The 27,407-nt window shown below is 46.8% G+C and overlaps 1 protein-coding gene across 1 annotated transcript in view; it reads right to left on the reverse strand.

Annotated features, from left to right (window-relative positions):
• Nucleotides 1-9,262: 9,262 nt before the first annotated feature.
• The window catches only part of LOC107270457, a 71,234-nt gene continuing 53,089 nt past the window's right edge, over nt 9,263-27,407 (reverse strand). Inside the window, exons 3-7 of the mRNA XM_015745494.2 lie at nt 23,343-23,656; nt 22,972-23,151; nt 14,595-14,758; nt 12,047-12,426; nt 9,263-11,343 (exon numbers count right to left, since the gene is read on the reverse strand). Of these exons, the coding sequence (XP_015600980.1) occupies nt 11,129-11,343; nt 12,047-12,426; nt 14,595-14,758; nt 22,972-23,151; nt 23,343-23,656 (1,253 nt within the window). The 3' untranslated portion in view covers nt 9,263-11,128. The remainder of the gene's footprint in view (nt 11,344-12,046; nt 12,427-14,594; nt 14,759-22,971; nt 23,152-23,342; nt 23,657-27,407) is intronic.

The following is a 27,407-nucleotide window of genomic DNA, read 5'->3' on the forward strand; positions in this document are numbered from 1 at the left end:
CCTTTGAACCTCTTCCATTGCATTTTCGCCTTCTCTCTCTATTTTTTGCTTGTCAACCTCCTTCAGAGTATCATAGCCGTACATAGCTTAGATAGTAAAATATGGTACGTTCAGGATGCGCAATACAACACCATCTCTAGAGCTACCTAATGTTTCTCAGTCAGTAATGTCAAATGAGAAACGTAAAGCTTTATATATAAACGTACACAAAACGTTGCCTTTAGGTATACGTCAGGTAACGCCACATCATTACCACCGTCTGCTCGTTCAGGAAGTTTGTGTTCGCGCTTTTGGAGTTTCCGATGAAATTGAATTTTGGTAGCACGAAATTGAGCTAAATGAAATTTGACCGTGAATGGGAACGGGAACCAGTGACAAAATGAAACCCGCTTCGATCTACTGAATACAAAAACATTTGTGCACCCTGGAAAACAATGGCTCGCCGGAAATATCTCTTGCTGCGAGCTGGACGGTCCTATATTCTCATCCCTGCGGTCCGCGTATTCCTCCTGTTCACATGTTCTTTGGTTTCCATCCAACACCACCCTGACTTACGTCTACGTGTACCTGTAACGTGGGTGTATTCTCCAATAGGGCTGTCCACAGTACAATAGATATCAATGTGTTCGAATACTCGTATGGAAACGAACGTTAATCAGTGACGTCTCCGAACTTCAGGTTTCCACTTCTGGCCACCAGCGGATGGATAGCTGCTGAAGGAGGACCGTACAAGGATCCAGGGAGTACTAGCGCTGCCGTCGGAGTAGCGGTACTTAGATGGCACACTGGGGCTTGAAACTTTTGAGACCATTCGAGGGAGCTGGGGTATAGAATTCTGCAGCTGACTGCAATGCTTCCTTGGTGAGGAGTCTCTGTCCTCTTCAGTCGCACCTAGTCCCACCGCAGGACTATGTGCAGGAGGGACTAGCAGACGGCACCACTTTACCGAATTGCAGAAACGCCGGCTAATTTATGGCGTCTTTTTAACGTGCACCCACCTTCTCCGTCGATGCCTCGAGCGAATCACCATCTCTTCTTCGTGGTTCACCTTTCTGCGGAGCATTACTAGAAATTGCCACAGGGTGGATTCAACCCCTGCCGATATCTGGTACGTACACCAGCCGTATAATCTACCGTGAACATTCTACCAGTTAATCTCGTGAAATATTTCTGCACGTTGCAATTTTGAGAAACGATCTTGCATCGTTAGAGTTTCTTCTTCTTCTTCTTCTTCTTCTTCTAGTTGCCGTAGATGGAGGACGGTGAGAGGACACTCTAGAAAATTACGGTAGTCAGCAAGCCACCCAGCCGTCGGGTCGTCGAGCGAGAATTTATCAACTCTATAAACGGAGGAAAGCCGCGCATTCTCCTCTGTTGTCCTCAATGAAAAAAATTCGTACGTTCGCTTAATTAGGAACGAGGGAAAATAACGTGCTTTTAGGGAAAGCCCACAATTCTCTGGATATTCTCATTCTCATCCTCATCCTCGTAGGGGTTCCCAGGGGTGCTCCTCCTCTTCATTACGGGAGAGATTGTCGGCTTAATACGTGAAGCAACTAGGCCCGCCTTGTCTTTGCTTTCTGGTGTGCTGCGTTGTTCTCTGTCTCCTTGCGCGAAGAGGAGACCGAGAAGGAGAAAGAAGAAGAAGAAGAAGAAGGGGAGGATAAAGAAGGAATAAGTCCATTGGGGAAATTTGACACTGAAATTCTCCCACGAAATCTGAAATCTGAAGTCGTTCCACCAGGCCAGGATGCCGGCTGGCTTCGGTTTACTAACGAAATTGCTCTGTGGGGGTGGCAACGGGTATACCGTCGTCGCCGAGTACCCCAGCTGGGCGCTTCAGGATTGGGTTTACGGATGGTGTGGGGATCCTGCGGAAATTCGATGCTCATGAAGGAAATTGCGTAGGTGCCAAACCAGGTTTCCCCTATCCCATTTTCCCGCGAGGCACGACGGGCGACTAGGTTTCCCAAAGTCCTCGTTAACCTGGACTGCCGAAGCTACAGGAACACGTAGCCAGGTTACGTAGTCCGCTCCGTCCTTCTGTTAGGGACGCGAGAGAATGACGAGTAGATAGGAGAAGAAAAGAAAAGGACTGCCCGCCGCAAGATCCAAAGGACGAGGATGCGCTCCATACCGGTGAAAGCCCTGGAGGGAGAGTGAGTAGTGACTAAGGGTGGAAGCTACCCTTCTTCGCGGTTGGGAAACCTCGCGAGGGTCGGTGCTCGGGGAATTTGCAGGACAGAACCGCTTGGCACCCTCTACGTTATCCTAATCTCGCTAAAATGTTCCCTTTATTTAAATGGAGCCGCAATAGGGGTGGTACGGGCTTTCCTAGGGGTTCTCAGGGGCGTGATAAAATAAGGACCACGAATTTTCCTGTACTTAAATACAGCCTTACGCGGCCGCGAAAGACACCGAGGACAGCCGAAAATGTGCTCGGAGGCCTCGAGGTCCTTTCGATCATAATTTTCACCCATTTTCCAACCCCTTCAAAGGACCACTCTCATCCGCTGCCCCGATCCAAATATATTCTATACTTCCAACCCCATGCTCATAACGCTCCTCTCGACTGAACCCCGAACCAATCGAGCTGACCTAACCTCACTTCAGACACCTAGCGAATCTTCTGCACGCTCCGATCCTCCCTGTCTTTGACTCATCGAATTGTAGCAACAGCTTCTACTACCAGGCAGCGATCTCGCATCCGCCCTTAATTCCTCAAAAACTTTGGCTATCGCTAACTGAAATTTATGTATCATGCGCTTTGACTATAATTTCCTGGAATGATATTTCTTGAGTCGAGGAATCTAGGAAATGAAAGTGTCCGGGTCACGAGTAATATTTAAGGTATGTGCACTACCAGAGAGAAGTAGCTCCCTTTTAGCTCCCACGAATATACGTCCATGACTATATGTGTAGCTAGGTAACCTTTTATGCGCACACATCAAGTACACCTATGTAGTACGAGGCTGCTCTTGCCAATGAAAGAGGAGAAAAGCCAACATCCTCCCATTCTGTCGACCTTAACATCCATTTGAACCTTTCATACGTGGATTACCCGCGTATCTACTTTTTTTGCATACCCTGTTTCTACCCTGCTTTACTTTTTTTTTTCAACTCAATTTTATTTTTATCCAGGACTTTGATGAGGATCCAATAAAAACCTACCGTCAACGGCTACATCTCCTGACGTGGTGATCAGGATCATCGAGAAGTTCTAGTTAGCGAGGTATTAATTAACAATTTAGTCCCGGTAGGGCCAGCAGGTTTGGCTGCCCTTCGGCATCCCCTGTCAGAGGATAGCGTATCAATCAAGGCAGAGTGCCGTGAAACGCACCCCCTGTATAACCTGAATATTTGGAGAAGGGTGCGTTGGTTAGTCGGACTCGTGCCCTTTTTTCACGCCCCTGCGATACTCGATATTTCTCATTCCGAAATGAAATCACCTATTTGCATCTTTATGGAGCATTATACGTACATGCCGTCGTGTATATAAATACACATATATATATATGTATATGATATCGTGCGGTGGCTATGCTGCTGGCCAACTGGGAAGCGCGCGCACATGGCTTCCCGCTCTTCTTCTCGCACCTCCCTATACCCTAGTGCGTACGTGTTTTTCGCAAAGCTCTTTTTAACTCGAATATTCCATTTTACAGCGGCTACACTCGCGGGACGTCGGTTGTTATTTTAGCATAGAAAGAAAAAAAAATGTATTACCAACGTGGGAGGTACATGATAATAGTACCTGATACCGTTATTATTGATATGGATTACAGTGCGTCTGTACGAGCGAAAGAGTGACGTCATTCTAATTTCGTATATTCGAATTGGTTGTATTTCAATTCAAAATAACCAAGGATAATACATTTATCTCAGTACCATACGAGATCCTTGAAGTTTTATTTATTAATGAATCATTAGTTTCTTTTTTTTCTTTTTTTTTACTACGGTTTTTAGACTCTCTCATTCGTTCTCCTTTCCTGAACTCACGGACCTTGCCAATTTCGCAGCTTCACTTATATTTCCTTTTTTCATTACCATTCTCGTACTTCCATTCCCATATTCTCATTCTACACTCATCCTCGTACTACCCCCTCTTCCTCCTCTTCCTCCGCCCTCTCACACCTTCGGGATTCCTATCGTCCCTCGCATACGTGACTCGAGTCCATTTCCGAGCGTTGCGACTCGCGTTAATTACCACTAAGAAGAGAAGTCGACGACGAGTAGGGGGAAGGAGCGAGCCTGGGGAAGGAAGCTGTAGTACCCCATAAAAAGATATAGAATTCAGAAGAGTAAGGTGGGCGAGGGGGAGAGAAAGTCAGAAAATCTAAAAGCTAAGGTGCACCCTGTAGACGAGAATGAGAAACCTTAAGAAAATAGAGTACGACGTCCCAGGTCGTCGTCTGGCACAAAAACCTAGAGCTGCCTGAGGTGGCGATGGGGAAGGATGGCAGCTATGGAGGATGACTGCTACTGTAAATCACGGAAACTCATTAAAACCTGTCTTCGAGCTGGATGACACAGGGGATGATCGAGTCAGGCCATTGGTCACACCTGCTCAAGTTTCAACCCCTGGTAAGGTGGATGCTGGTTGGTAGCGTCGAAGCTGGCGCAAGCGGCGCCGAGACGTAGGACCTCGACGACGTTCCCAGGTTCAGGGAAGTGGCGCATTGTGGAAGAGGATTTAGGAAAAGAGGAGGAAAAGAAAGAGGGTCCAGTGCTTTAGGAGAGGGTGGTATGGGCTCATCATTTTCGATTTTGTTAATAGTACGGACGATTTGTACGACGGCAGGAGTTAGGGGAGGCTTTTGTTAAGCGAGGGCTGCTTGATGAATTTGGAACACACACGCACCCCTTCGAACACTTTGGTTCTCTATTGCTCCGAACAATGCCTGGAACGCTGCTCCCTTATGGGAGGGCCACTTTGCTACGGGGAAAATGCGAAAATAAGTTATTGGCTGTAGGGATTGCTAACGGGGTGGCTGGGGGATGAAGGGGGGGTCCCTGTAAAAATGAAACGACAACGGGTTCTCGTTACTGGTAATGTGTTTGTCGTACTATCGAGTGCCGCGCTTTCATTATTTGACCCTTTTGCTCTGTCCACCCTCATCATTATTACGTTTTCACCCTTTTACCCTCGCGCCTCTCAAAACTTACCTAATGCGATGCTGGGGCAATGCCAGTGACGTCATAATTTTCTCATTCTCCAACCTTCGCAAGAACGTCCAACGTCTATCCGTCTACTTGTGAGTTTGCAGCTACATGATATATTTATGATAGTACTTGACACTAAAAATACATGGGGCGACTGTCATGGCGCATCTCTACTACTTTCTATTACGTTTTTATACCGTGGTTTAAAGTGTCACGTATTTCCGTAGAGACACAGTTTCCTGTTGCGAAAATACTCAGCGATTCCAGGAGGTACCTATAGCTTAGTCAGACTGCATGGACGTTGTGTCTACTGACGTCGACTTTGCTACCTTCCTTCTGACATGGTCTTTCTATTAATGTTGCTGTTCAAGCTCATAGTATACTCTGATCGTGACTAATTTTCTATTGCAGCATCTCGTGTGCTGGAATTCAAAAAGAACATGGAGTTACCTTCGCATCCTGCGTAGTTCTATAGTTCCTGATGGTTTTTAGCAATAGTTCCAATCAATATGTTCTAGAAGGTTCTCTTATAAAATTTTTGGAACTCGACGTAAAATTCTTAAAATCAGCCTTCGAGACGTGGAATCAGTAATCCTCGTGACGTCATTCCTTGAAATCTGGGGTTGCGAACCTTCGAAGACTTTGGTAAATATCGGTCCAGGAATCTGTGTCCAGAACTTCCCTTGTTATACTACTCGTTTCCAGATGTACGAGACTGGATCATCCTCGTGTTCTTTTTCGAGGAAGCTTCTTCAGGGGAAGATGCTAGATGAAATTCTTGATGAGGTCTTTCTACTAGAAAGAATCCCTGAACAGTTCCTGGAGAAGACTTACTTGTCGAGTCTATGGGGAGATACCTACTTAAGATGGTCCAGTTGAGTTGGCACGTAGCTACTCCAGTTACCCAGGTGAATTCAAAATGTTTAAAACCAGACGCCAGAGCCAAGGTAAGGTAGACTACTAGTTGGTAACCTTGTTGGAAAAATCGTAGAGTATTGTCAAAGGAGCGAAAGAGGCACACTTCAGCAAATGGTTAACACTCTAGTAGTTCAAGCACCCCTGGTGTTACTAGTAGTGCCACTGGTACTCCACTGGCACCTGCTGAGCACCACAAAGTCCTCCTAGCTGGCCTCCTCACGTCACATGTATATAGTTCTGCTGTTCTTTGGTCGTTGAGAACACAGACTTTAGTTAGGATCGAGCGTCGCTCACAGGTAAGAGGACAATTTCTATTCCAAGGTTGTCTCTGGATTACATTTTTATTTTGTAGTTGAGAGACTGAATGCTGAGATATTGAATCCTGGAGTAAGATCACTTTTCCAACATGAAGTGACGCCTTCAAAAAGTAAAGCCTGAAACAAAGTACCTACTGATATTCTGAAGTGGCAAGGATAGAGTAATTCAGAAAAAGGACTTTGGCAACCGCTGCAGAACTGTACTAAAAGAAAGTAAAAGAGATCGTGAAGTCGATTAAGAATCTGGCCAGCCATTGGCCTGGTCTTCAGCAAGGTAAACGATCATATAATGCTGCATTCCCAATGGACGCTGTATAAACTTGGCGACTGTTCCTTTTTAGTATTTATCGTTCTTCTGATGTCCTGCGTCCCGATGCCCAGCACCATCTTCACTGGATACGTCCATGGTGAGAAGGTCGACTGCTGCTACTCACGCAATTTCATCGTCTATGAAAGTACTAGTAAGTCTACTGGTACGGATACTTTTAGTGGTGGCAGAAGGTATAGGAAATTGAACAGGTTGGCACTACTGTCTACTATATGTACACGTAGGTGCTCATACGATCTGTGCTTTACAATCTAACCGAACGATTTACCTAGCCGTGACCAGGATTCAAACTCCTGGGCTAAGTGATTGGCTCCAGTTACTCCTGCTTCTAGTATTCGCTTGGTACATTAGCGAGTATCGATCCAGAAGAATAGGACCATACGTGAGAACGTATCGGATGGCAAAATATATATACACAAGCATACACATACTGTTACGTATTCAATGGTGGAAACTTCGATTCCGGGTATAGCAAATGGCCGCCGGTAGTAGAACCATAGCTTGTGATTAAACAACAGGTTGTCACGAAATGTTGATAAATTCAATGGAATTTTGGGGAAACTGGCGAACACTATGAAAGGCTATGAAATCCTGACGAGTGTTCTGGATTGGTCAGAGGGTAATGCTGACCAGAATCCGAGCCCGGTAGCCTTGGGCGTTTTAGTTGGTTTCTGTAATAATGGAAACGCAGTGTAATCGCACTTGGTGCACGTTCACGGTTTCTGCCGTAACGTTACGCTGGAATGATGTAGCGTTGTCGGGACGATGAATAACCTGAACACGCCCGGGGCGATCTTCGACGAAGAGTTGGCGAGCATGGAGTATGGTGCACTGCTGAGATTTCAGGAGGTTCGACTGTATAGGCGCGAACGACGGGGAAGACACTCAGGCGCTTGGGGCGTCGCGGTGGTCGAGTTGAGATATTGGTGTGGAGGGGGCTGAACGGAGGGTTGGTTCTCGGAGGTGGTAATATATGAGGGGGTAATTTTCTCGGCAATATTCCAAGGAATTTATGGGTTATTAATTTTATGAACCGCCGGGCTCCCCGTAGCCGAGCATATGTGCCACTCGTGGCGATATCTCCATTAAGTTGGCTGCGGCTGCTGCTTCTTGGGTTTAACGTTTTACGTCTCACTCTTATTAGACTGTCAGGACCTCCTCTCGAGGTACTCATGGAATTTCTCGTAAGACGCGGCCACCGGGACTGACCCTTATCTTCTGGCTGAGGTACAGCGAAATTAAACTCGTTTCTCAGAGGGCGCCTGTAGGTCCTTGGAGTTTACCCAGGAGCTATAGCAACCCCAGGACTCCCGCTTAATTAATTAATTCGTTAAATTTCATTAACTACGTAAAGAGAAGTACGATCAGGTACAAAAGCAGAAGCAGCTGAAACTGTAAGCCTGTGCCGCAGTGGCTGTCAGTATCGTAATTAGAAGGCAGAGGAAAACGGATGACGAGGACGGGAACGAGTCCAGGAGGTTCGGAGTGAATATTTTGTAGAAAAAGCGGTAAATAAACGTGAACAAAAGTGAAGACAAAGAGAAACGAGAACTGAGAAGGAAACGGAGGGTGAATAAAGTACGTTGATGTGAATACGTATTATAAACCCCTATGTGCACACAAGGCTCGTCCCTTAAAATCAGAGGGTTTGAATTTCATCCCCAATAGGATGAGGTCGTCGGCGGCTCCGTCGGTTGCGTCGGTGGCCTTATCAGGCTCTGCTTGGCTTTGGGGGATCATTAGGCGTATGTGTCGTACTCCCTGTCCCCAAGGGCACAGGGGGATGCTTCAGCTACTCCAAGGGATGGCATACGTGGAGTCGAGACCACACTCTCGCACCGCAACTAACTAGAACCTTCAGTCTGGAACCTTCTCCTGACACCCTGAGACCCCTAGCCGGCTTATCTTGGAAAGGACCGCGAGGTCGCACCCTTACACCCCCTCTTCCTGGGACCAACCGCGTCCTTTATTTCGGGCTAATGTTGCGTGATAACAACTACCCAGCTCCGTCATCCCCATCCAAACTACCCCGTGAAGCTTATACGCACCAGCGCAGCTTCCACGATCACCTTCAGCCCCCCGACGCTATTAATACCCTGCAACTTCTTAAGGCCAGCCGAGTACCATCGAGCCTCTGGGATTACCAGGAGACACACAACCCTTACGAGAATCGAGTCACCCCCTTCTTCTTTCTCCTCTACCTCTTTCACTTGGTCTTGTCAAAGTTTATGGCAGCCTCCATTGAAACACTTCATAATGCATAAGCATTCTCTCCTCTCCCATTGACGGTCCACCCCTTCGTACTCTGGTCATTCCTTAGCTTGCTCGGCGACTCTTTAAGGAACTCCCTTTTAAACCACGCTGATCTAATGGTAAATATTACTAAGTGTCTAAGAGTCGATAAAAACCCTTGGACCAAAATGCGATTAAAAAATTATAATTCTGATAAGCTGGTTATACGCTTCGCTACTCAACTCGCTTATGTTTATCCGACTAGAGAATTTTCTCAGGAAGTATTATTGGGTATTCGTAATCGTCTTTTTTCTCGGTAGATTTTATTATGTAATATAAACTTATGTGTTATACATTGCTACATGTTGCTTATTGGCTATAGTTCCTATCGGCTAGGTATCTTAAAGGCTAGAATGCACGGTGACTTGTACAGAATCATCATTATGTGTTATCGTCATTATCATCTTTCCCTAAGGTCATCGTCCCGTCGCGTACAATATATGGTATATATATGTATATACTCTTTTTTGTTTCTTTCTTTTTTTATTTTCTCTTCATTTGTTAATTAATGGACTCTGCTCGTACCTGGTGAACGGATCTCGCATGGTATCCTTGCGTTAGAGTCTCCAGCTTATAAAATGTTAAATTTACTTTTGCTAAGATTAATCACGGCTTGGACCCACCTTAGCAATAGCAGGTGGCAATACAGTGAATTATTTCAGTAGCAGTCGATTCTGTCAACAGAGTGAATTTTTAATCGAACGACAAAGAGGCGCACCGAGTTGGCACATTTTTTTGATTTGAAAGCGTCGATCGATAATTATTTTGTTTTCACATCTCAATTTATTCCTTTTTTGTTTGTTCGGAGGTAAATTAGGATTTTCTAATTGTTACTTTATTTGTGCTAATTGAAATTTTCATAGTAAGCATTTTACTGCTTTTGAAATTTGACGTTGGACACAAGCCGGTCATTTATGGGCAATAATAATACAATCCTATAATTAAGTAGTTACGGTTAAACGTTAGTTATTAATTATTATCGTTAAGTTTTATTCCTACGATATAATACACTCACCTAAGACGTACCTGATATTTTGTAAAAACGTCCAACCACCCTACAAGAAACACAGTGTGTTTGGTTCTATGTGGCAGTCGGAGTGAATTTCGCAGGACGACCGTATAGGTTTTTTAAGTTTTTGACATTTTACACTCTCAAACTATCCCGCAATTAAACTTTTTGATCTTTCATTCTGCATTTTGTCCTTCTTTATTTATTTTCTATTCAAACACTAGCATCATGCTTTTCTTTAAATGATTTAAATGGATCAGCCCCGCCTCTAGCCAAATTGTACAGCCAAGTTAAAATCTTTGGAAAACGTTTTGGTTTCGAGTTATTTTTTCAAGACTCAGAGATTGTCAAAAGTCAGAGCTAACAGCTAATTGGATGACTGGCTGGGCGATTGAATGGTAGCCAGGATTCGACTAATAGAATTCTGATCTCAGGAACATTTTTAATGAGATTAATACGAGATACTTTCCCATCGTGATCCTTTCATCAAAATATTATACCGAGAAGGAAGGATCCAGCTGATAATTGGTTTGGGCTAGGTTTTTTGAGAATCGTCCATCCTGGTCCACTCGTGCCTTTTCTCGGTTGAAAAGCGGAGCTTTGGTAATTGGAGAAGAGGAACTCGAGTGATCTCCTCGAGATATCGATAAATCCTCATCAAGGAGATAGAGAGATAGAGAAATTCAGCTCCTCGCTCAGTGAGATTCGAACTTCCGGTTTCCCTTGGCAGCCAATTCCCTCGCGCTGTTCTAAGGATCTTCAATGACTAATCAGCCAGCGGTTCTTGACGCTTCTCGATGGCTCAAAGCCACAGTCCTTCTTGGACTCGGACTGGCACGCACAGCACATTAATTAAAATATCTTTGGTTGCAATCATAAAAAATCCTCCCGAAAAAGAAAAACGCTCTCTCGTCTACATCAAAATCGAGGTTGAAATCTTTGGTTGTCTGGTTTATCGGTTAGTTGATTGGCTGCTTGATTAGTATCGGTTAGATCGGTTCGATTTATACAAACTCGTATAAGACTGTCAGATTGCAGATCAGTTTTGTTTTCAGAGTCGAGGAGACGACGAGGAGGCTTCAGGATCCCGCCGAGGAAGTTTTACCACTGGTAGGCGTCGACATTGGACTTTGAGTTCTCAGGGCAGGGACTGACGCTGCCACACCACTTGGTTTCCTTCAACGGTAGACAGGGTGTTCCACCCCTGCGAGGCTTGATGGTAACTTTCCGCGTCCGCTGCGTCTCGCCAACACCACAGCTGCGACTGCATGCGCTCCACGGACCCCATTCGCCAACCTTACAATCCCTGGGCGGACCTGGAACCACATTTTCACTTTACAACATTACCAGGAACCCCTGTTACGTTTTTATATTTTACACCTAGGGCCAATGCTGCTTCTGCTGGACTTATGTTGCCTGAGATTTAGATACGTGTGAGAGCGCCCACACTGTAGCCGAGTGTTGTGATGTGCTACTGAGAAAAAGGGTGCATAGGGGGTGGCGGGTGATGGCCGGAGGTACAAAGGGGATGTAGAGCTCAACATTGGCCCTATACGAACATTCAACATGGAAAGACTCACGGACAGCGTCTGTATGCGTAAACAGTGTATGAGAGAGAGAGAGAGAGAGAGAGAGAGAGAAAAAAAGTGAATAAGAGTGAAAGTAAGAGAGTAGCAGTACTTTGATCGTTCGCACGAATAATATGGCCATTCAACGGCGAACGGCTTTTGCATTAACTCCCTATAAATGAAAAATTGCACTGGCGTCATCAAACGCGTTACTTCAAAATGCATCCTGCACTGCCAATGCAAAAATTCAAGGGATTCGGAAATCAAAGGATTCAGCAAGTCGCCCTTATTTACTTGGCTCAATAAACAAACCGGAAACTCCATGTAACATGACGACTGGGTATACAAGGAATGTGACATAGGTCAATTAACGCCTTGCAGCAGGCAATCCGACACAGGGATCAACGTAGCAGCAATTTAAAAAAAATGATCATTGCCAAATTTGACTTACGGACTCGCGGATGTTTTCCCTTAGAAAGAAGCCTATGGTGCTTCATCCTGAGCCTGTGCAAGTATTCCGTCTCAGTGACGTTCGGCCAGGAGCGACTCGTCCCGTTCGCTATCTTCCTCTGTATATCCTGGTAGATCTGAGCCTTCTGAGCCTCCGCGTTCTGTCGTTGCCTCTGATAATAGGGCCAGACAAGCTTACCCTCGGATTTCCCAGTCTGACCGTTACTATCCCCAGGGCCCTTGGGAGGCCTGGGATAGGGCGTAGGGGTAGCAAGGAGTCTGGGACGCTGAGCGTAAGACGAGGCGATACTGCTGATTATGGCTGCTTTGTTGTCCCTGGGAAGATCGGTCACCGGTTGTCCACTTCCGGTGGTCCAGTATCTGAAAGTCAAACGAAACAAGTATAATCCCACGTGGTCCATCGTGAAATTCTCCTCTTTTAAATTCGTTCGATAAACCCCGTTTCTCCACCCGGTTCTCTCTGCAGGATCAGTGGAGCGGAGTGGTCCCTCTTTCCCATAAAGGATCGAAGTCGAAGGACGAAAGGATCCTGGTAATACGTGAAAACAATTTCAAGACTTGATTTACGAGGGCTATATATAAACTGTATAGAGAGGACGCCACGAGGATCTATATCTTCTGCCGGGAGGCATCCTCTTCTTTTTATACCGAGGATGCTTTTGCTCCGTTTTGATCTTCCTATTCATTTTTAAAAAAACGCAGCGTGCGCGTTCTGTCGTTACCATGGGAACGATCCTTTATTCGAGGATACAGAAACTTTTGGATTTTTTCTACTCTCTGGCGAATTCACTCCGGTCTATACCTTCGTGCAAGACTACTCTCCATGCTTATAGTCCAGGATGGGGACAATGGCTCTTCAGCCGATTGCCAAGAACACGCTAAGTCGATGGATGCACGCTACCTGGGGTCTCTGCCTTCTTCATCGACAGGATATTGCCCCTCCCCCCCCCACGTTACAAAACCCTTCTCCGTCAGCTACTATTGCCCATAACGGCGCGTGGGAGACCTTACGGAGGTGCCGAAGGTTCACCGGAAGTACAAGAGGATGGATTAACCCAGTGAAGGGTAGCTGGGTGTTGCCGACGCTGCCGAAGCCCATCGACGTCGTGCATCGATTTGACACGGACTACCGGATATTACGATGATAAGGACCCACGGCAGCTGAACCCAATAACGCCGTGTTAGTTCGGGCCAGAGGACCATATACTTCTTTCATACCCTTCACGTTACTTCTGCCCTTTTGAACTTCCCCCGTCGATAGTTCCTATCAATTTGAGATACAACAGGATATTACTATAGGAAAAGAACTCGAGGAATCGATTTGCCTGTCTATAGGTTTCGTATGGGCAGTGTCTAGGAAGTTTGCTAAGTATAAGTCAGGAAGACGGTACGTGCAGTTGTACATAGTTGGGTCAGAGGTTATGTATACAGTCGATGGGGTAAAAGGTAAAAAGAAATTGGGACGAAGAGAGGTGGAGGAGACGGGAGGAGTTCGAACGTTAACGCGACGTTGACGCATGGCAACGACGTACGACGTTTACTCTTTTTCTCTCTGTCGGTAAAACAGAGAGGCAGAGGCTGCATAAGAGAAACCAGGAGAAAATTCTCTCGCATGGCAGACACTAGACTATAGTTTAGGTACACGTATCTCTCTAGGTATGTAAGAGTAAACGGGAACCTGGGGAAGAACCAAGGAAGAGAGGAGATCTCTCAATCTCCACGTGAAATAGCCACCCCCGCCATAAAAGTTAAAGAGAGAAGAAGGTCTTCCTGGCTTGTGGCTATGGGCGATGGATACGAAGAGAGAGGGAGAGAGAAAAAAGAGACAAAATAAAAACCTCAAGATCTATAGGGTGTTTCTCCCAGGTTGAAGATCCTGCACACTGGGAGGCTGCTCCTTTCCAGGTTGTTTAGCCGATCAAGTCCTATTTCCAAAGCACTTTGCGATACCCGAGACACTGACGCACGAATCCAGTGTACGTGATAAGATCCTTCAAGACGGGCAGCCATTTGAGTATTCTGACTTGGAAAAAAAAAAACTACCTGGCAATCTCACGCTCTACATACAAAAGCTTCTTCGCTCCCTTGACTACTCCCCTACACGGTTACCTCAGTGTATATACACTAGCGGTGAGTCGACTATAGGTAATGCAAAGTGTCTAGGAGAATGCAGAGTCTACTAAGATGAACTCTGCCTGCCGTTTTGCCTTATTAGCCAAGAGTAGACTCGGGCAGTGCTGCACAAACCAAGGAGTCTGGTAAGGACCAGCCAGTGGGAGGCTGGATCGAGAGATTCCAGGTAAATAAGTCTCGGAAAGTGGAATCGGCAAATGGGTAAGAAAATCAGCGAGCCGAGATTCCCCGAGATTACCCAGAATTCCCGTGGAAGTATTGACCGGACCTGGCGCCGCATCTACCTCGTCGGTGTAAAAGTCTCCGTGGTAGCAGACAATCGAAAAAGAAAGAAAAAAGGAATAAAAACAAGAACGTAGAAAGGTGTAATAAAAATATAATAAAATTGAAAATACCTGTAGCGTTGAGAATCCATTTCGCGACGCTCCTCGGCGATTGCTTCGTTCAGGTCGCGGTTCGGGTCGACGTCTCGTAGCGTCGGGACGAAATTCTCGCTGCTCACGAACTCGACCTCGACGTCATCCTCGTGATAGGTCTCGGTCAGCGTATACTCCCTCAGCTGGAAGATCAAGTGGAATTCACTATTACTGGAAGTCTCCATTATAAACTGCATTACCGACTGAGCAGCCATAAACTGTCAGAATAGAGAAGGCCGTTTCTAGCGCGTGTTTCGAACAACGGCTATAACCATATTGAACAGCACATAGCTGAAAGCGTGTATATCAATACCAGAGACTATGGTCCATGCCTTGAGCCAAGCTCTGACAATCGGCCGACGTGGTCCATAAACGAAAAGATCCAGGATTAGTATCAGAGCCCTGCATCGCCCACAGCTTCCTCTTCTCTAACGACACACGTGTAAGACAAATTTAGTCCTGCTTGTCCGTGTTTACTGAAAAGATTGATACAAATTCAAGCTCTTGTCGTGGCCGTGCAATCCAGGGGCGTATCCAGTGACGGTGAAAGAGGGGTGATTGGGGGAAACATAAAAGCAACCTTTGTACTCGGATTTTCTTTCCGACCCTTAAGCAGCTCGTGTATCTTTAGGGGGAGGAAGGTCCGAGGACGCAAGGGGAGGGGGGAGACGACGATCTTCCCTCACGAGATGGACGCCCGGCGTCGACTAACGTAAGACGATCTACCTACCTCCCCCTCTCTGCCCCTTTCTCACAGGAACTCCCAACGAGTGTAATAGGGTGAAAGAGAATGCTGAAAAAAGGAAAAGCTCTAGGAAATAAGTGGAACTTGGAAGGAAGAAGCGAAACAGCCAGCGAAAGGCCAAGACTATTTCTACCGGGCAATTAGTCACTGCCCGTTCTGCGGCACGAGCGAATTAAAGCCAATGAAAGTTTATGGTCTATGCTTTACTCTGCCTTTAATTCTCTCTCTCTCTCTCTCTGTCTCTCTCACTCGTGGTCCTTTGTCTTATTTTATCCTCTTTCTTCGTACGTCTATAATTTTACGTGCGAAGTAAGTTCTGACGTTAAACAGCCTTTTTATGGGAACGAGATGGCCCGGATGTAAAGTTGTGAAATTTTTATTGCGAGTCAAATTGCTTCGGTGGTCCAGATGGGAGGCTGCGCATGGGACAATAATTTGATAGGTAATTGCTAAGGAGGGTTACGTCAAGCGAAGATTTTATATTCGAAGAGCTGCCAGCTCAAAGAGGTTCTTCTTCTTCTTTCGACTTGTCGATTCGAGAGAAACGATAATTAACGTTTAATTAATCGATCCTCGGTGTCATTTCCAATTAAGGATCAATTAATTACTTTTATACGTTCGCCAGCTAGCTTGGCTCTGATCGAGAGACAGGGGCTAATTCCTTGATTGGCTGATTGCTCGATTGGCTCAGTTACTCACGGGACGACTGGCTACCAAAGACAAGGCGAAGTAGATACAGTATCTACTGGTCAGACTGAAATCGGTTAGCTCGATCGGACGGAATAGTCCGTTATTGCTTATCAGCTTATGAATTTACGCGCAGAGCCGTACAGGCGCGAGAAACGTTTAATTAATAACAATTGTTAATTAACGCACGAGAGGAGGGGAGCCAGTTTTCCAATTAACTATCGATCCACTTGAAAGTTACGAGGTCGACCTGGAACATAGTGTATAGTCGACGCTCGGCAACTTCATCAAAAAACTCACCCTTAACCGCCACTACCACCACCACCACCACCACCACTATAACCCCTGAAGTTCATTCAGTAGACTAAACTTTCAACAATTGTGTACCAGAATTGAGCTATTACTGTCGCTACACTTTCCCTCGTAGAAACGCGACGAAAAACTCTCTCGTGAAAGTGTTAGCACAAGGGTAAACAGAGTGACGAGGATTGATTAAAAAAAAATACAGCGTGCCATTATAACGAAAATAAGGGATGGTCAGAGAGAAATAATTAAAAAACTAAACTAAAAGAAGAAGCAATCTTTTTAGGTTAACCACCCGCATTGCTAATCAATCTTTTGAACGAACCTTTCGATCTGCTTCCGAATGAAAATAAACTCGGCGATCGTGAGATCAACCTGAGAATTGGTATTACCCGTCGATAATCCATATCAGCAGCCATTTTCCTGTATCGGATAGGGTTTCTTTATTTTGGAAAGAAATAAAAAAAAAAGTATCTCTGAATACACCAGACGTTTGGATATCAATGGGGAAAGGCGTCGGTATTGGCGGATAATAATTTTCCCAATGCTCTTATGGGTTCGTATAAAAGCATGAAAAAGCGCATCACGCGTTTCATTAACGAAGAAAGAACGTTCGGGCTTTGATTCGGAGAACGACGAGCAGCAGCATCCACAACGGACGACTGAATCCCACTGCTGTTTACACGAGGTATGTTTGTGCGTTCGTTTACGCCGATCCGGTGCAGCCGCCGCCGGGTAGGCGTCGACGTTGACCGGTACCCATCCGACCGGTATTCACGGTTTGAACGCGCCGTCGTATTCGCGGGGGATGTAAATAGAAATTCGAAAAAAAATTCTCTCAACGCAGTAATGGCTGCCAGGACCTCCCGGTCTGCGTCGTGTAAACGACACTCCCGTTCATTAGCGTCCCGTGTTTGGCAGTCGGAGCGTCGACCGAACGAAGCTTATAAACTTTCATATATATTTAACAAACGCGTCGACCTGAGCCTCTATACAATTTATTAGCGCAACCGTACACACACGTGGGTGCACGTGTAGCGACGGTTCGCCAGCCGCACGAACAGACTTCCGGAATCCCGTCCGTTTTCTATTTGCCAAGGAAACTCGAACAACTCGCATAAATTTCCCCGATCAGTTTTTGGGGTGGTGGACATCGGAAGGGGAGTCGAGTGGCGGTGGTCCACAGGGAGCCGACCAGTCCGTCGTCTCACTTTGCCAAAACTACCCTTAGGACCTGAATCTCATTGCTGACCCGTGCAAGCATTCAGCTGGCTTTTACAATGTCGATCTCTACATCCCTAAACCCATGAGTAGACCCTCTGCTTTTGTCTATTCTTCTTTTTTCCCTCCTGGCTCCATCTCTCCGTCCCTCTCTTGCGCACGTCAAATGGTAAAGACACGTGGTCGACACCGTACAGCCAATGGCCACCCAGTGAACCAAGCATCGACTATCATTAGTTCCAAGTGACCGTTGCTATTTTCTTTTTTCACTTGGGCTCCCTGCAAAAGAATATCAAAGTCCAAGCATCCGTCCTGCCACCTCGTGGACGTTATAGGAAGCTAAGAATAAAAGTAGACAAGTATATAAAACGTTATCTACCTGCATTATAAGTATGCCATATACACTGTACACGTGGCTATGCAGCTTATCACCGAGTCAATTTGCCAGACAGCCATAGTCGTGCAGATAAACGCTCAAGGCTCTTGAAATATACGTAGTTGGTAGCTGATAGTACAGTGACGTCAGTGGGTGACACAGGAGGGGTTGGACCGGAGTCCCTTGGCTGAACAGTGTTATAGGGGGTTGTTAGTGTTAACATGGGGCGACCTTGGTGTCCAGGGTGCTCTGGGGGGCGGCGGGGGGTAGTAGTGTCAGTGCAGCCAGTGAAAAGACAGGCCGTGCTGTCTGCATCGTTGTGGTTCTCCAGTTGGGGGAGGGAATAGAAGTAGAGGTCGAATATGTTTCTAGCCATTCCGCAGAGGAACGCGGCGCCACAAAACCACCCCTATATCACCTTGCGGTTTCGGTTATAGTGCGAAGCCCGTGAGAGGCTTCGGACACAGTTCAGTAAACCACCCCTAGAATATATTATACTACTGGCGGCTCTCCGCTACCACGATGAGCCATACGTTGGTCAGTACGAGAATGGCTCGTAAATTTTTCTCTTAAAAGGAAAAGCCAAAGGCGTCCCGACGCCCGGTCTCCGACTTTTTACTACGTTTCTGTTTTACGTCTTCACCCGTAAGGGATGAAATCCGAGACACCTGTTAACTAGTCCGAGACAGTAGGGATGATTGGTTATTGAACAGTCGGCACTGTATACATTGGAGACTGAAGATATACCCTCTATAGATATATAAATCAGGCGTCGGGACGCTCCTGGCGTCGACGTCCCTTAAAATGTATTATAGCGATTTCTGACAGACGCAGCCATTATGTATCTTTAGGGCGCTCTTTCAAGATTTACAGTCGAGGACCTGCCCCCCTTTTCCTACCCTTTAGATAATTTCATTGGCAGCTGCTGATTCTCGCGGTACTAAGGGCTCCGTTTAAGGGTTGCTCGCAAAGGGGTTAATTTAGCATGAAAATTAAGGAAAAACTCCTCTCGCTACCGGGAGGTACGCCGCGTTCAATTTCAGGAATTAACGTTGCATAACTCGTTGTAGCACGTCGCCACTACTGTCAACCCTTGCAGCAACTACCCTTAGTCCGCTTTACTCGCAACGATGAAAACCAGCGGTCGCAGTGGTTAATTCCTCGATTGTCAGACAGGCGTGACAAATTCCTACGAACCGTGAGGTACTCCGGTCGAACACACGTTCTACAATACGTGTCCGCAATGTATATATAATTTCTCCGTGTTATAATTTCATCCCCTCTCGTTGCACCCTCCATTGGGTCCAGCCGCGCTTCCCTGACGTCGCTAATCGGGAGGACGATGCAGTCAATCCTGGTAACGGTGCATGCAGGTATCCCACTGCTATTAGGATATTGGTTCAATGGGGTGTTGGGTTCGATTAGGATGGACCATAGATTTCCATAGATGGTCTCGTGCATTTAGTATCCGCTGCCGAAATTTGGTCATGATGTTCGTCCATTATGCTCTTCCACCCGTTGCATTGTCCATCCGATTTTTCATCGATCGAATTTGGGTGCGTGTCAAATATTCATCTGCCCGTCAATTTATCCGTCCGACGGTCCAACAACCCTGCGTCTGCCTATCGATATGGGCAGGAGTCAAGTAGAGCACGTGAGCCACGGTATCGGGGAATTACGTAGTAACGATATATAGCGGGATTGAGTATGGTAAATCGAGGGTAGATCAATAATTCGTGATGAGGCTCGTGGCAGAGGGTCGTCCAGTTAGATGGCAACGATCGTACCGGGGATGAAAATGGTGGTTGGTTACAATGCTGGCAAGGACCGGCTCACCGAACCAGGGTATTAATCCATGGTGAATTAAATCACGTTCAAGCTGTAATAAAGTCCAGTTATCGTTGTTCGACCGTGAGAAGGGCGGAGAGGGTGACTGTACAGGGCAGAGACGTAGGCAAACTGCCATGGTTAACCAACTAAAATCCAGCCCGAATTCGCGTCGCTGGTGAACTAACCAAGCGTCGGCTGTAATATTAAAAATATGTAAATTACCTGTACGTACAGTGAATTACGCTGTGGCGTCGCGAGATAAGTTGTATGGATGAAAAATGTTAAATTCGGTAGCAGTGGCTGCGTACCTGGTCAGGTGTGTATTTCGTATGGTTCTACAAGGGGGATGAAAATTGGGGGTGAGGTCACGAGGGGTCGAGGGCAGTAAATAGTCGGTATAGCAGGTAGAGGGAGTTTCGAGCACGTTTTCGGTCTGGGCCCTGTGGTGCCGGTTATAAATTCTAGGCTCCAGACGTGCAGGGGTTGGGACTTCGGTCAGGGGTGGTTTCTTTTTTCCCCGGGGGTTGCTTGAGAGGGTAGTTGCCCTCGCACGCTCCTAATGCCCAGGTCGAAGCGACATGCAGGGCCGTGGCGAAGCCTCGTGTGCAAATATTAAGTTCTTCTCGCAAAAGGAAACCTCGAGACCCATTTACAGTGGTTGTTTACCCTTACGGCTACGTGCTTCGAATGGTCCTTTTGGGATTTCGCCATTTTTTTTTCACCCCTCCGAATTTCCAATATCTCGTCGGACGAGACTCCTCTTTTATTCTTTGCTCTCCTTTTATTTCTTCTTTTCTTTTTTTTTTTCTTTTCGTTCGCTACGTTCACTCTTTTTTTTTCATCTCCCACCCTTATTTTCTCGCTGGCAATTTTTGGTCTTGGCAAATTTACCCTGATTCACTCGGAGATAGAAAATCGACGGTATAGTGAAGAAACGGAGAAGAGTAAACGAAGCACAGTGCCATGGGCGCAAAGATAGAACAGAAATAGGGGGTTGATCTTGAGGATGCCTAAGAACCAGCATCCCCTGGACCAGTCGATAGATAATACAAGCAGTTCAGAATTGGACCGTGTACCGTGTAGACTGTGTAACCATTGATATGTGTGATTCCAGACGTCACGTGGTACAGCAGGGTGTTACGTTGCTTCCTGTCGCACATTCGTCTTCCAGCATCCCTCCCTTATCTGAGCGCGTTGACGTTGATACCGGGAGGGGGCAGGGGGGATGGTTTCTGGCAACAGACTCGTGCCTCGAGACAGCCCTATTGCTTTCGCCTAATCTCGCTAATCTGCTCTGCGCAGATTTGGCTTACCGTCCCAAACTCCCTTTATCTATCCCGATAGTAACTCACCCCCGTAGAGACTTAACAGTCATCCCTTGGGATTGCGATTAAGGTATGGTCGCCCGTTAAACGTCCACCGGATGTGCCTGCGGGACAACAAGCTTTCACTAACTGGTCCATACATTCGCTAATCATCCCCTCAAACTTATTAGAGATTCCTCCTCTTCGTTTAAATCCCTTCGACGAACTTCCTTACAGTCGATTATCATTATTACTTGAGGTTATTCAATTAATTTTTATTCGTCCCAGCATCCAATGGTCCTGCCCATCCGAACAGCCAGGAACCAGCAGCACGTCGCTTAAAGTGACTTCCGGAAGTCTGAAGCAACCAGGGTGGAAGTAACCACTGAACTAAAAGTCCCTCGACTTTCACGTTTCCACCACGAACTTTCGACGCTCGACGTCGGTGGCGTCCACGGCGAAAAGCGGGATATTTACCAAGAGCGATCCTCCCGAGTAATCTTCTCCGATGACCTTCGAACTCTTCTCGAGTTCCCAGTGAATCCCTGAACGTCGTCTGCTACCTTAATGAGTTTCCCAGTTAAATCCTCGCTAAATCTCCTCCAATTTCTTCTCAATCTGGATGACATTCAACCCTTATTATCTTCCCGACTTATTGTTAGACATATCTAACTTACATATCGTACCTTATTTCACAGGTAGGTTTATATAATCCAAACCGGGTCATCCTGTATCGGTAGATACATAACACGTGGATGATTTTATAACCAGATATGATTATGGAATAAAGGGGTGAATTTATCATCCCCATTGGTCCGATCGGATAACGGCAAAAGTTTGATAATTAAGTGGCCAAACGAAGTCAAGGTAGGTTAGGTCGATGAAAAACTCAGATTCGATTGTCGGAGAAGAGGTTATGGAGGCCATCAAAATCATAGACCAGGTCAAAGGTCACGACGGTTTATCAGTTCAGCCAGAAAATAATGAGGAAGTTCACAAGACTTCCCGATCTACTGATTACCTTGGAATTATTAAAATTTACAAAATGACGAATTTACACAGGAACCGCCTTGTTACTGACCGTCTGTCTGATTACAGCAGGGTCATTACTACTAGATCCCTTTTGATATTCAGAGACTTACCACTCTATTCGTATCAGGGTTGATTCTCAATCTAGATATTTTGATATCCCTAAAATTTCACTCTTTCTAACTATCAACACTTTCCTGAAGCTTTTCATCCCCCCCCCCTCCACCCACCCCAGCACACCCTAGTGAGATCCGATAAGGCCGAATCCGGTAAATAAATATTGGCGAGACGCGAAATCCAGCCGAATGCCGTTGCTCCTCTCGCTATCGCGCCTTCTGGAAAATGTATTTAGCCAGGGTGTCACAAGACGGAAGTCGGCAGTCGCAACTTGAAGGAGCCAAGGATACAGTTCCAAGAAGGATCTTAAAGGCTATGCAGCTGCCGCTGCTTTAAAGCCAAGAGTGGCAAGTCTGTATAGCAACCAAGTAATTTGACTGGAAACTGAATTGCAGTGAACCCATCTCTCCGGCTTGAAGACTCTCACAACTTGACGTGCTGCTACTTCAGCTCTGACGCATACGTGAAACGGAAGAGGGTAGGTTCGATGGATAAAAAGTGAAAATATGTCAGTATAAAATAAAATCTAAAGAAAATATATCCCCACAACAACAAAGTATCGTATATAGGCATTTTTGAAAATTGGAGAATGCACGATCCAAAAACTTATATTTGGACAGTCATTTAGAGTACCAGCCCGAAGGAACCCGTTCCAAAGATTGCTGCAAAAATCCGTATCGACTTTGGACCAAGCGCTGCTATCCAACCTCTCAGGCTCTGTCTCTAGAATAGTCTGGACCTCACCTTGGTGAAGGTAAGGGTTGCTATTGGTGGCAGACGAGGCAGATTCGGATAGTAGAAGCTCCCAGCGGGATGAGCAGGGTAGCGTGACGTGATCCTGTAGGCTATTCCCTGAGGTTGCGTGGGCCAGTTCGCTGCGGTGAAGGTGAATCCGTTGTCCGTCCCACCGTCCAAGGGGTCGAGCTGATCAAAAAAGGTCAAACACCTGCGTTACCATACTTTCAGGAACGTATTAAAAAATCCAAGGTACCCATCCGACTGTATAGAGGGGGTGCGGGAAAATGTGTAATTTCCGTACCATGCCCTCTAGAGTCATAAATTATGCAGGGTGACTTTACTTAAATCATAATAATAAAAACAAAGAAATAAATTACCTCCACAGTGACGGTGTCCACCCAGTTACCCTCGACGCAGAGCTGAAAAGAGTCCACCCCGATGAACCAGTCAGGGCTGGGGTTAATTCTCGCCATGATGCTAATAAGGGTGTGGTTCCCGTCCAGGAAGGCTCTAGCGATGCTGGTGCCTTCACCCTGGGGAACTGGGGGTCCCGTGAACGAGTGAAGAGTACTAGGAGAGTCGCCACCGGTGTCCAGACCATCCGCTCGGCCACTCTCGACATATTGTCTGGCGCCCAAGGAGAGACGTTCACCCAGCCGGTACAGGGAATAGGAGGAATCATGAGTCCGACCTGAAACATATGAGTATTCACGTAGATATATAGTGTGTACACGATAACTCTGAACCGCGTTGCCATAGCACGGGTCCTTGCTCAGTACATAGCCCTAGCTTGATTTACGTATGTAACTATACTGTGATATTGTGTATAAGCTAACGATATAAGTTAGTTTTAGGATGCAGGCAACCGTAATCGCGTGTCTCGGGGCATTCTAGTCCTTTACGAGCGAATTCGAGCCAAATCCTACAAATGAATTAAGTTTCCCCACATCCGTCTAGCAATTGTGCACGGTTATGCTGGTACCGTTATAACGTCGAAGGTCGACTGGAAATAGCATTAGGCGGACGACATAATAATTGTATTAGGAGTGTACTGAATGTTTGGATCAAAGACAGGCAGGATCTGTGGAACCGGTCAAAGTGAATTTTTAGGATATTTACGTTGGGGCGTAGTTCGCCCGAGTCTTTGAGATCCTATGGATCTTTTCGTTTGCGATGAACCTTGAGGGTGGGTAAAGTGCGAAAACGTGGAATAAGATAGCAGGTTGGTCCTGAAAGGTAAAAAAAGAGTAGTGGGTAAAAAGTGGGAGGGACTGTAAAGTACAGAGGAAATTTCAAACGCCAGAGCACTCGCATCCTACCGATAAACTGGAGAACGTCCGAGGCGCCGGAAGCTGGCCGAGATAGGTGAATTAATGCACCCGCCTGAATTTATAGCCAATTAATGCACCACTCGAGTCCTGCCGAGAGCTGAGAAATATACGGGGCTGCTCGTGAAAAATGTCCCTGTGCTTTGACGCACACATGCGACCCTTAGACTTATCAGTCCTCTGGTCTTATATTCGCTGGTTCCGCTGTGACTCTATTCACGTAGGATCGAATGCCCATACTCGTGGACCATCGTCAGGACTAGGGTCAAAATCATCCTAACAGCGCCAAAGATCAATTCGATGCATTGGACAAGGCTAAAAAATTTGTAAATCTACAGCAACCCTCAAAGCCCCCCCCCCATGCTGGGGGATGTTTTTGATTGGGATGGTGGCACCATGGTGGTTATTAATCCTCGGACATGCCGTTCGGATCAATTGCCAGCTCTGATGCACGTGACGCGTACCGGATGTCTCTCGTGAGTGAATATCCCGATTCCCTAGATACACGCAGACTGGGGCAAGGGAGAGACAGAGGATAAATCGCAACAACCACCGGATAAATCTCAGGCTGTCCTAACCTTTGTCGAGGGTGTAAACACATTGGAGCTGTGATGGCGTTTCTCTCCTGTAACGGCGTCAGGGGGTGTACGTGTTTAAAAGGGGTTAGAAAAGCAACCGAGCACTAGGGTTGTTCTTGGTTTGCGTGTAGTTACAGGGGGGAGGGACCAATACCGCCGCAATCCTGGCGTATTCGGAATGGACTTAATTAGTAGCAAAATTAGCGAAAACCACTGGCCGCGGGAGTTACGTAGTCTGGTTGCGGACAGCTGGTGAAAGGGGTGCGAGGGTGTATATAGGGAGTTGGGATGATAGGGGATGAAAAAGGGGGTAAGAAAAAGAGCAAGTTATAAATAACTTCCGACCGACGAGTAGGCTTGAACCTGCCGCCGCCGACTGTGCTTGGTCCTTGTTGGTCCTCGTGGACGTGGATGATCTAGCAAGAAGTTACCAGAAAGGAAATATTAAAGGTTTCACTAAAATTCGTACTGACTAATTGCATTAATTAATCGCGAATCCGCCAGTCCTTATCGTTGCCAGATTCGAGGCTCCGTTTCTTCCGATGGTCACAGGGGACGAATCCATAATCCCTGAAGTCGAGGGTCTCTCCGATGAAAATGATCTCGCTGAAGGTCCTGGACCTAGGACGGGTACTGGGCTACTGGTATCGGGAAGCACTCCCAAAGGGCCAAAAGTTTGGGAACCCAGGAAAGAATGGCATCCCAGGGCCCTGGGGTTCTCTAATCGTTTGTTCTGGAATCCAGGGGTGTCAGTAATCAGGCCCCTCATCAGGGGCAGCACCATGGCACCCTCCAACGAGGCTCGTCAGACTAGCGACAAAATTCCCAATAATTACCGGATAACAAAGGGGCACGAGAGTACAATATCGAGCTGTAATTAGCGAAGGGTTGCTAACTTCTCACTCATAGACGTCGGCGGTGGAGAACGTCAAAGGGTGGATGGAGGGTGAGAGAGAGAGGAAGGGAGGTGGGAGGGAACGGATGATCGAGGGTTGCCCCAGTGATAATGATGGAAGGAGCTATAGTCACTGAGTGAGAAGCAAAGTCAGCCAGTCACCCCTCGCAGTCACCCAACCAAGAACAAACAGCCACCGCTTGACAAATAGTTGCCGTTGGCTTTTGGCAAAAGGGCTTGTTGGCATTTCGCAATACGAAATTTGCAAAGGGTATAACGACGGAATAGGCGCGGCATCGTAATATAGCAGAGCGTGTACAGTGCGACAGGGACGAAGGGGTTCTGAGGCTTTTAGCAGCCGACAGGAACCTGATTGAAATAAAGACGAAATTGATAAATTTCCAAAGCGAGTTCAGTGGGGTGTAGAGAGGGCTGCAGCTAAGGGCGACCTGAGAAAGACGACTGCGGGTAGAAAGCGGGCCGATTCCGAAGGGTAGCAAATGGTGGAAGCTTCGGTGAACGAGTTTCAAATGAATTGTAAATGTTCTCAGTCGAAGCTATCGGAGCGACCATATTATCTTCGAGGAGTGAATTCCTAGTGAGAGACGGTCCCCCAGGTTACGCTCTGACACATCAGTTCATCACCAGTTTCTAACCAGTTCTCAACAAATTCCCTCGCCAGTTCTTCATGGTTCCACGTGGCAGTTATTCACTAGCTCACCAGACCCCCCCAATCCCACCCGCCACCCCTTAACCCCATCAACCCCTCTGAAGCTACCACCAAAAACAACTTTTCAACTTTTCCTCCCCCTCGCACCCCTTCCTCGCCCGCGGAGTCACTCGCTCACAGACTCACACCCTCCTGGACCCACAGTCAGGAACCCCTTCTACTCGAGTAATTCCATCTCTGGTCCGCTCCCGATTTCCTGTGGTTCGCCACACTTCCCGGCCCCACAATCGATTATCCCGAATTATACGTAGACCTTCCTCCCGCGTGTTTCCACGCATCCCCCTAGGCCCGCAAGCACGCCCCGTAGCAATAGAGAGAGATAGAGAGAAAGGGCTGGGTTCTGGGATCGGTACCGTTCCAGGTCTTCCCTAACAGCGGCGAGCACCGGAGCATCTGGATACTCGTGGAAAACCACCCTCCCGGGCCACCCCCTTTGCCTGCAGGAGTTTCTCTGGCAATGCCAGTCCGCTAACCATACCGAAATAATACCTACGAATCCTTACATTCCCACATATCCCGTATCCTCAAGCATGCATGTACCATAAACCCACCCTTAGTTATTAGGCATCCAGATATATCTACCCCTACCCAAGATACCTTGGTATATGTCGCCTAAGCTCAAAACTGAATCGCAGAGACAACCCGGTGGGAACTTCCTGAAACTTGCCTGACGCTAACTTGGCTTGAACTCTCGTTAACGCACCCGATATATACATACACGTAGTTAGGGGTGCGCGTGTCTCGCCTGGAAGACATCAACCCCTAAGATCCCTGCGATATCTTCGCAATATGTTCATGAGATGTTGGCGAGCTGTTCGCGACATGACGCGTCGACCGCATTCCGCATCCAGATGAATGTCTGATCTGGCTGTTCGTATGGGAGCAGGATGAGTCTGGCGGGGCGGGGGGGG

This window comes from Cephus cinctus, unplaced genomic scaffold, assembly GCF_000341935.2.
Source record: "Cephus cinctus unplaced genomic scaffold, Ccin1 Ccin1_scaffold0767, whole genome shotgun sequence".
NCBI classification, from domain to species: domain Eukaryota; kingdom Metazoa; phylum Arthropoda; class Insecta; order Hymenoptera; family Cephidae; genus Cephus; species Cephus cinctus.